The sequence below is a fragment of the Salvia hispanica genome, chromosome 3 (genome assembly GCF_029641045.1).
Source record: "Salvia hispanica isolate PSC_SH4W2 chromosome 3, Shi_PSC_v1, whole genome shotgun sequence".
In the NCBI taxonomy this organism is placed as follows: domain Eukaryota; kingdom Viridiplantae; phylum Streptophyta; class Magnoliopsida; order Lamiales; family Lamiaceae; genus Salvia; species Salvia hispanica.
In genome coordinates this window covers 32951677-32962653 of record NC_142694.1, presented here as the reverse complement: position 1 = coordinate 32962653, position 10977 = coordinate 32951677, and the positions used below count along the sequence as shown (strand labels likewise).

Sequence of the window (10977 nt, the reverse complement as noted above, 5' to 3'; positions counted from 1 at the left end):
GAATCATTGAATTTTTTTAGTAAAATATAACTTATTTTCTCACTTTTACTTTTTCTTCTTTCTTACTTTATTCTCTCTACTTTTTCCGCTTTTACACTTTATTGTCTTTTTATTTAATACATTGCACACCTTTTTTTTTAATCTTGCTGCATGAAAGAAATGTCTCCATTATTACATGCTTCTTCTTTTCATGCTTCGTGACATTATTATGAGAATCTAACTTATATTGATTTAATTTTTGGGCATTGATAGATAAACCTCAAAACGAATCTTCATTTAAAATTTAGGATAACAAAGAAAATCATTGCTCGTGTCAAACGGCTCAGTAGCAAATATGATGAGTTGAAGGACGTTCATTTTTAATTTAGGATACAGTAAAATTTTTAATTTATGACACAGTAAAGAAAGTTGTTTCTCGTGTCATAAGACTGAGTAGTAAAATATAAAGATCAAATAACGTTCATTTTTAAATTAGGATATAGCAAAGAAGATCGTTTTCTCATGTCAAAAACTAGTGAGTGAATAACATTGATGTTTTAATTTAGAACGTTGTTTCTCAGGTCAAAAGTCTAAGTAGTAAAATATGGCAACCGAAGAGCGCACGCGAACCTCAGCTCCCGAAGGATTGGAGCCTCCATACGCCATATTTAACAAAATTTTCTGATCCTTATGAACCTACAACATAATTGATCGATCCCCGACCGTACATGAGACATGGACCATCAAAGAAAAGAGAAACAACATGCCATTTCAATTAATAAAACTAGAACACGAATTTGAAATAACACAACATGCACAAAATAAAATCATAAAACACAATCAACGGGTCGTAGCTCAGTTGGTGGCGCGTAGCTGTGGTGACCTTGAGGTTATGAATTATACTATATTTTTATAAGTGAGGAGTATATTTTTCGGCCCAACAATCAAGACTAAAACTTAAAACGGTTCATCTTCTTCTCCATTTAGTTATGCTGGCGCCCCTTTAATCTCCAATGGTTTTAGGCACCGGCAAGTCCTCACTGGATTCGTCACTATATTTGTCATAAATTGGTGAAGACAAATAATTTAAGAATATATGATGGTTTCATTTCGATGAATTTAAAGTTTTATTAGTTGGTCAACTATTAGGTGGCATGCTCTTTAACATATACATATAACAACAAAGAGTTAATGAAAATGTACAACGCATGAATCTGGATGACCTATTGACCTTAGTTTAGATATGGCATTGAAAGAAATATAATACTATGTACTTCTTGTCTTCTTCTCATGCTTCATGCCATTATTATGAGAACTAACTTATATCAATTCCATTTGGTATTTTGATAGATAGATCTAAAAAAGTATCATCATTTAAAATTTAGGACACAAAGAAACTCGTCGCTCGTGTTAAACGGCTAAGTAGCAAAATATGACGAGGGAAGAACGTTCATTTCTAATTTAGAACACAGTAAAGAAGATCGTCTCTCATGTCAAAAGCCAAAATAGTAAAATAGGACGAGCGAAGGACGTTCATTTTTAAATTAGGATACGGAAAATTTAAGACACAGTAAAGAAAGTCGTTTCTCGTGTTATAAGATTGGAGACCTTTCATTTTTATTTCTGGATGCAGCTAAGAAGGTCGCTTTCTCATGTCAAAGACTGTGTAGCAAAATATGACAAGGAAGTAATAATCAGGTTTGATTTTGAACGTTGTTTCTCTTATCAAAAGTTTAAGTAGCAAAATATGAAAAGCAAAGACTCCGTAGAAAAACTAATAGTGCCTCTATAGACCAAATTCAATAACTTCCTTCGTCCAATCATAAATGATGTGCTTCTTTTAAACACGAAATTTATAAATTTTAGAAAGGAAATAAAATTATCTAACCCTTGTAAGCATATAATAGAATCGATTACAATGCAAGAAAAAGTAAACAACATGCCATCTCAACTAATAAAATAAAAGCACAAAATAAAAAATAACACAAGATGCACAAAATAAAATCACAGAACCATTCCCATCCATCTATATATAATCACACACTTCCACAACATAGATCATCAATCACCCAAAACAAAACAAAACAATGTATCTCCTCCTCTTCTTCCTCTTCCTCTTCCTCCTCCCCCTCCTTCTCCTCCTCCGCCCGGGCCCCCGTCCCCGCCTCCCCCCGGGCCCCTTCTCCCTCCCCATCTTCGGCAGCTGGCTCCAGCTCGGCAACGCCTTCGACCAGCACGACCTCGCCGCCCTCTCCCGCCGCTTCGGCGACCTTTTCCTCGTCCGCATGGGCAGCCTCCCCATCTCCGTCGTCTCCTCCCCCGCCCTCGCCAAGCAAGTCCTCCTCACCAAAGGAAAAGAATTCGGGTCCCGCTCCCGCAACATCGTCTTCGACATCTTCACCGGGAAAGGCCAAGACATGATCTTCACCGAATACGGCGACCACTGGCGCAAGATGCGCCGCATCACCACCGCCCCCTTCTTCACCGCCAAGGCCGTGGCCCACTACCGCGCCGACTGGGAGGCGGAGGCGGAGGCCGTGGTGGCGGACGTGAGGAGAAACCCTAAGGCGGCGGTGGAAGGGGTGGTGCTGCGGCGGAGGCTGGAGCTCATGGTGTATAACAATGTGTATAAGATGATGTTTGATAAGAGATTTGAGAGTGAGGAGGATGACAAGTATGTGAGGTTGAAGAGTGTGAATGCGGAGAGGAGTAGGTTGGGGCAGAGTTTGAACTATAATTTTGGGGATTTTATACCTATGTTGAGGCCATTCTTGAGGGGGTATTTGAAGGTGTGTAAGGAGGTGACAAGGAGGAGGTTGGACTTGTACAAGGATACTTTTCTTCAACACAGGAAGTGAGTTTCTCTTATCTTGTTAATACTTGAACTATCAAAAGCTAACTTGTTTTACCGACTAGGTTTAGTTTTTTTTTTCTCTCTCTCTCTCTAATTTGGTGTGTAATTTGTGCTGTTTGTTGGGGTGAATGGGACTGTTCAGTCTAGTTCGGTTACTACTTTACTTATTGTTTTGAGTATTAATTGGTCTAATTGAGTTTTATTTTTTTAAAATGAATGATAGTATGATAATCTTTGTTCCCAAACTTGTATGTGGCAAGTGTTTTAATGTACAATTGGTAAAATAAGAAAAAGATTGAAAAAAGAAGAAAGAGAAAGGGAAGTGGTTTTAGTGGATTATGGGGTCCATATGAGTAGTGGTATGTAATTAATTAAAACCTTTTCAATTTTAGAGGACGGCCTAAAATGATAAAAACAAGCCTATTTTTTGGGACAGATGGAATATAAATTTTCTTCTTTTTGAATGTAGGAATATTGCATCCACAAAAAAGATAGAACACAAGGGCTTGAAATGTGGTGTTGATCACTTTCTTGAAGCTCAACGTAATGGAGAGATCAATGAAGACAATGTTCTTTACATTGTTGAGAACTTGAATGTTGCGGGTTAGTAAACAATAGATAAAATACAAGATTTTACTAGAATTCATGGTATTAAAAATAAATGTATTTCAAATGTGAAGCGATCGAGACAACTGTTTGGGCACTAGAATGGGCAATCGCGGAACTCATCAACCATCCCGAAATCCAAGACAAGCTCCGAACTGAGATCAACGCAATCCTCGGCCCAGGACACCAAGTGACCGAGTCGGACACTTCCAAACTCCCATACCTTCAAGCCGTGATCAAAGAAACTCTTCGCTATAGAATGGTTGTCCCGTGCCTACTCCCTCACATGAACCTTCACCAAGAAAACCTAGGAGGGTTCGACATCCCGGCCAAGAGTCGGGTCCTAGTCAACGCGTGGTGGATGGCTAACAACCCGGCCTATTGGCACAAGGCCGAAGAGTTTAGGCCAGAAAGGTTCTTGGAAGAGGAGTCTAAGGTTGATACAACCGGGAATGACCTCAAATACGTGCCATTTGGTGTAGGACGTCGGAGTTGCCCAGGCATTGTCATTGCAATGCCCGTTTTAGGCATCACTTTGGGCAGGCTCGTGCAGAATTTCGAGCTTCTGCCGCCACCCGGGCAGTCAAAAGTCGATACAACTGAGAACAACGGGCAGTTTGCTACCCGGATTTTGAAGCATTACACAGTCGTTATGAAGCCGATAAATTAATGCTTGAGGCATTATTTATCAAAATAAGGTTACCACCACATAAATAATATTGGTGAGAGTTCTTGACTATACTGTTTCTAAATTACTTTGTAAGCTCTACAACTTTGATCACCAAATTTAGATTTCCTTTTTCCCCTTAATTACATGTGGTCGTTATAAACAACATGTACTACCAGTTATAGCAATTTGAAAAGTGATGTACTATTAATAATAATATACTAGTATAACTTTTGTATCAAAATTTACTACTCCATATACTAGTACAATACATGTCCCTCGTAAACATATGTTTTTTTATTTTAATGAACTACGTAAATGGTACCTGATCTTTCATTTTCGCACATAAATTATACTTGATCTTTATTTTATATCGTTTTTGGTACTCCATTACAAAAATAACCCTAGGTACCAAACATGCGATTTTTTTGTTATGGAGGATATTTTTGGAAATTTCAATTGAATAGAACCAAATATGTGATTCTTTTTTCTTCCTTTCTTATTTCTTTTCTTCTTCTTTAGTTTATTCTTCTTTCTTTTTTTCTTCATTTTCTTCATTTTCTTCTTTCTTTTTAGTATTTTATCTTCTTTCTTTTTTCTCCTTAGTTTATGTTTCCTCTTTTTTATTTTCTCTTTTTTTTCTTCTTTCTTTTTAGTGTTTTATACATACATCTAATTGTACTCATAATATAAATCAATAACAAAACACCTAATTAAACTAATTATTTAAAATAATTAAATCAAATGAATATTTTTAATTAAATTATTTATACTCATTTTAGGGTTGAAACACCTAACTAAAAATATTCAACTCTTATCATTACGAATACAATTCATAATTTTAAATTTTAATTAAGACTATATTGATTAATTATTAATTTAATATAAAATAATAATTATTATTTATTAATTACTACTACTAATTTTTACTATTATAATAATAATATTATTATAATAATTAAATATAATTATAACTATAATTATAATTAAGTATATTTAAATAATAATAAAAAAATTAATTATTAATTTATAATATCAAAATAATAATATTAATATTGATTAATAATAATAGTATAAGGAGTAAGGAGAATGAGAGAAGATATTATTATATCACTTTTGGTACTAGTTTTATCAATGCCCAAAATACTCTTTATGATAAAAATGGAAAAATGAATTTGTTTAGAGGGTAATTTGGGGTGAAAATTGCATGTACCAAAAATGTGATTTATAGATACCAAAAATGATTACAATAAAAATCAGATACCATTTATGTGCAAAAGTGAAAGATGAAGTACCATTTACGATTTTACATAGTTCACTCTTTTTCTTTTGAGTGAACTACAAAAATAGTCCCTGGACTATGCGTTTATCTCGCCGATGAACCCTGGGCTTTAAAAATATCCTCAGACAACTCTGGACTAAGCGTTTATCTCAAAATTAGTCATTTTTCACTGTTTTGTACCGAAACTACCCGTTTAGGGGTTTGGGCAATTTCGTCAGTTCAAAGTTTTGATTTTTTCACGTGTCAGCGCATTAATTGATTGTGTAGGCTTATTTAATAACTTTCTCATTCTCTCTCTCACCTTCTCTCCTCTATCTCTCTTCCCTTCTTCTTCCTCCCCTTCCTTCCTTCTGCAACATCGTTGTCGACCCAAGAAAGGAATCAAATGGAATGTTGTATTTCGTTTGCGAGCAAAAGGGCAAGATTGGAGTCGACGAGGCGGAGGCGGTGGACGTCAGGGCCGTGGGGAGATGAGGGCGGCGGTGGGGCTGGCGGAGATGAAGAAGGAGTTGAAAGGGGTGGAATTCGCGCTGTTCAGGCAGCCCAGGCTGTCCGTTTTGCCGGTGGAGAAGGGTGTTTGGTAGAGAGTTTGCCGGATGGGAGGTGGATATGGGGATGATGAGGACGATGGTGATGGTGATGATAAGGATAAGGTGTTTGATAATATGCCTCAGTGAAGATTTGCTTTTTGATTGATTGCCTTATTAGGGTATTTTTGTGCAAAATTACATTGTGATTTACTAGTTTAGTGTGTACCTACTTGACGAAAGGTTTGATCAAATGCCAATGTGCGATGCTGCGGAAGTCGGAATCGAAGTGGTGATGATGATTAGGTTCTGAAGATTTTGCTTTTTTAATGGTTTGTGTCAAATGCAATTATGTGATAATGTAGAATCGAAGTGCTGAAATTGTGAGATACTAACAAGTAATAGTAGTATTTCCTATTCCAAAAGAGTATGCCTAATTTAAAATTTGTGAAAATCACTTGTTAAAATTTTATTTTATATAACTTATTTTTAAGTAACAACAAAAGCTTAGATGATTAAACAAAAATACGACTATATTAAGAAGTTTGTTCTTATGTTTTAATCTTATTTCTTGTAAAATTTTCTGTACAAAATGGAATTTATGATATCATTATTAACAGATTTATTGAAGCTCTTTTATGGTTGAAATGTAGCTCCATTTCTGAATGAAAAGAAAGAAAGAAATATTCAGTGAAACGCGATTTCAAAAGATTCCATGGAATTCAAAAGTCCGTTGAGCGCGAAGAGTTATGAGTGGCGATAAACCCTGCCGCTGGAGCTCTTCCAATGCAAATCATAAGCTATAATCCGCGGCTCTTTAGATCAACCAGCATTTCAATCTGCGCCCATTCTCCTCCTCCTCAGCCTATTCCAGCCAGTCACGCGCCGGACTTCTCTATTCTTCTCCAAAACCTTACCTACCACTAAGCTACTTCAATTCCCCATTTTTCACCAGCCTCCAACCAACCTTGCTCACAAAAGGGCTACAACATGAGTTATTAAATAAAATGGGCTCACATGTGCAAAACTCAAATTTTTTAAACTCTTTTCAAGTGTAATCAACAAATTTCGACTTCCTTTTAGAAACAAAGTTTATGAGATTAGGATTTGAATAAATTCGACTCAAATATAGCTCTGTGTATAATACGTAATCTAATATTGAAGCCAGCAAATCATTTGATGTGACAATCAAAAAGATTATATATTGATACTGTGATTTACTTGTTGGTCACAAATTTAATTCAATAAGGTAATCTTTATATTCGAAGAAAAAAAATGTTTTTATACTATTTATTTGTTATAATTGTGAGGTCCCAGTATGTTGGTTCAATCATGCTTGTATATTAAAATGAATGTTTACAAAACAATTATTCCAATTAAGAGCTGATTACTAAATTAATTTGATAATCGGATCAAATTTCAGCTAACAATGGAATTTTTTGGATATAACCGAGGATAAGAAAAATAAAATAATTTTAAAAAAAAATGGAGCTTATGCAAAATCAATTTAAAATTAAATAGTACTAACAAAAAAGAGTTTGTTTTAAAATAAAAAAACTAGAATTGAAAATCGAAGAAAATGTAGGTCTAAAACCAGGCCCCCAAGTCATGAAGAGAAATCGGAGGGGGCAGACATGTAGACCTTGCACCATCGCTCTCTGTGCACACTACCATGCTTCCTTCATTATTTTTCTTATCCAGAGCATCGGCTTATTGTACACAGATCCAATATCACAAACAGAATAGAACAAAAGTAATTGCATTACACAGAGATCGAGAGAGGGATGAATCGAATTCAAAATAAGTGATTGAATCTGAGACCTATCAGTTCAGTCAGATCTTCAATTAGAACAAGTAAATCGGCTTTGAAGCTGAATCGAAAATCGATGGAGATAATATTAATCGAAAGATCGGAATTGGAGAACTGATTTGTTTGGATTAAAAATAGTGTATTTATAGGCGAGCTGATTAGCTAGGGCTTCACGGAAATGCTGTTTGTTGGGCTTATTGGGCCTGTATTTGGGCCAAAGTGGGTATGTACTGTAACAAATTCATTACTCATTTGCTAATTTGCATGTTTCGTTTAGTGCATGTAAAATTGATTTGTTATGTATAACAAGATTAATAAATTGTTTTATCATTTTTAGGTGATTTATGAAATTAATAATATTTTAAGAATCAAAATATTAATATTAAATAAAATAAATAATTCTAAACATGGAGTATTTGTTTTGTAGAGAAAAATAAATTATGTTTTGATTTTATATACTCATAAAATTAATGACGTTGATTAGTAATTTTTTAGATATCATAATTAAACTTAAAATATTAAACAAAATAAATAGCGTTAAATGTTAACTAAACGAGAGTTTCTCATGAATAGTGCATATAATATTTATGATTTATTTTATTTTTTAAAACTATTTGTAGTTGTATAATTAATTATTAAAAATTTAAAGGAATGATGAACAATTATTTCTTATTTGCCTCGTAGCCGTAGAGGGTCTTGAATCTTTGGTTACAAGCTAGATTGAGATTTTGATAAGACTAATCTTGATTTTGATTGTTGTTTATTATTATTTTAATACTAACGTCATTCTATTTTAATCAATAAGTCTTAGTTTTAAAAAATTATTGATCGAATTCGAATTAACAATGTATTCGTCACGATGTTACAATATCTGCCAGTGCTTGAATACTTATAGTAGTAATAAATACTTATATTTCTATGTTTGATTGATTTTCCAATGGAGCTTTCAAAACATTGAAATATCATGTATCGATGTTAATGTTAATATAACACTTGACTAACGTTAAATCAAAAGAACATTTACATTGATTTGATAATCATCTTGTGTACGTAGTACTATCAATTATTGTATATTACGAGTTTTTGAGACATATATATAGAAAGTTATACATATTACATGGTAAATTGTTCATTCTAACCTAATTTTTTATAACCTTTTCAAATTGTAACGTTTTTTGAAAAAAATTATTTCGATACCTATTTTTATTTGGTTTGGAATACGTACTAGACAAGAGTTTTTACAGTAAAAAGATAGGTACTAACTAAAATACTGAATTTAATATGAACATATAGTATATGTTTCATGATGCATGCATTGTGGTGTTTAGTTTGGTGAATTTGATATGGTTTATTTTTATGATATGTTATTTGGGTGGTTTGAATAATATTTAGTATGGGAATAATGCTACGTATGTATAATAAATCTTGTCTTTTGATTTATATTTGCTATAATATGGGATCAAATTAATCTCGATTCATTAAACAACATGATATATTGACGCTGTATTTGCGCATACTCATCGAAGGTGATTTGACCGCATCTACTTTCCCATGTGTATGCAGGAATAAAATTTGAAATGCTCGTTTAAAGAAATTTAGTAATGATCATTTGCTTACTTGTATATATTAGTAAAATGCAAATATAAATGCATGCACAGCCTCTCATATCTCCATTCCAATGTAATTTTCATTACATAGTTTCTTATATGTAAACATTACTAAATGTGCACACATATTTCATAGGGTGGGAAAAAATATCAAAATACCAACTAAAATCATAGTCTACCGTGTATATATCGACATCAATATATACCTTAAAACAACACATTCTATAAATATCGAATATAGTATGAAATACTCTCTCCATCCGCCATTAGAAGTTTCATTTTTTAGCGGTATGAGTTTTAAGAAATGTTAAGAAAAGTAAGTGAAAAAAAGTTAGTGGAATAGGGGTCTCACTTGTATATATTAGTTTTAAATGAAATGTGAGTGGAATGAGCTAGTGGAAGGTGGGACCCTACTACCATTTATGGTAAAAGTGAACCGGGACTTTTATTCGCGAATGGACTAAAATGAAAAAACGGAACTTCTATTCGCGGACGAAGGGAGTATATATTTAGAATATAAGTATTATACTAACAGTATTGCTATATATTGTATCAAAATTCAGTATGCCGTAAAATTTCAATATACCAAAGAGGCGATACGGTATCAACATTGAAATTGGTTGTAACAAAAAATCGTTTTATACCAATTTTTCATATGATATACCTATGGAAGTTTTACCGATCCACCACTAGTATTACATATGGAGTCGTAACTGCTAAATTTTGACGTTAGTCACCTATATCTTTAGCGGTGCCTGCATGCTTACCTGTCATCATGAAGGAGATAAAAAGTCTTATCTAGGCCGTTGAGACTATTTGTTTGTGTGTACATGCATCCCTTCATTTACGGTAAAGTCTTACGTTACTAATTAAAGGTGATTTGGCCGAATCCACCTACTCATCGTATTTGCGGGTAAAACGTGATGCTACTCATTTAAGATGATATGGGCGCTTCTACTTTCTCATCTGTACACACCGATGAATCATAAATACAATTAAATGCATTATTTTCTATATATTTGACCCAACGAAACTTTCACCGCACCGTTTCTCTTATAAATAACAATAGTAAATAACACATGTGATAGATTTACAATGCTCGGTAAATTTGCCGCACCCACGTGCTTACACGTACGCACCAGCTAGCTGCAACGGCTAAATCACATGACTTTCTATGCAAAGCAACAAAACCTTCACACTACTTACCTGTGCACACCGGTGAATCATAAATATGATTAAATGCGCTATTATCTACATATTCTTTACCCAACGACTCTTTTACTGCACCGCATCTATTTAAATTAATTAACAACAGTAAATAACACAACCCATATTTCACCATGCTTGGTAATTTTGCCGCATCCACTTGCTTTTGCATACGCACCAACGAGCCACAAAGGACCAGGTCTCACGACTTCTATGTATCCGACTCAACAAAACCTTCCCCGTTTTCGCACCCCTCACTCACCAAATATACCTCACCATGTTCCCATAGACCCAAAGATTTACACCCCTTGACCTACCTCAAGACTTTGACACATTTTTTACCACCAAACATGGGAATCTACGAAACCTTCGGCCCATCCAATCATATATATGTCTGAAACGTCCACACAGTAATAATAACCAAGAACTCAATAACCAG

General features: G+C 34.2%; 1 protein-coding gene and 1 non-coding gene across 2 annotated transcripts; one reads left to right on the top strand and one right to left on the bottom strand.

The window, feature by feature from the left end:
• Positions 1 to 2099: 2099 nt before the first annotated feature.
• LOC148930595 (trans-cinnamate 4-monooxygenase-like) lies at positions 2100 to 4392 on the top strand. Its single transcript, XM_089069243.1, has 3 exons — positions 2100 to 2833; positions 3303 to 3436; positions 3514 to 4392. The coding sequence occupies exons 1-3, from the start codon at positions 2265 to 2267 to the stop codon at positions 4107 to 4109; spliced, it is 1299 nt and encodes a 432-aa protein (XP_088925369.1). The 5' UTR covers positions 2100 to 2264; the 3' UTR covers positions 4110 to 4392.
• A 3100-nt stretch (positions 4393 to 7492) lies between these two features.
• LOC148930594 (small nucleolar RNA snoR100) lies at positions 7493 to 7602 on the bottom strand. The gene has a single exon (XR_016137485.1). It is a non-coding gene; the product is annotated as a small nucleolar RNA snoR100 (small nucleolar RNA).
• Between the last annotated feature and the right edge of the window lie 3375 nt (positions 7603 to 10977).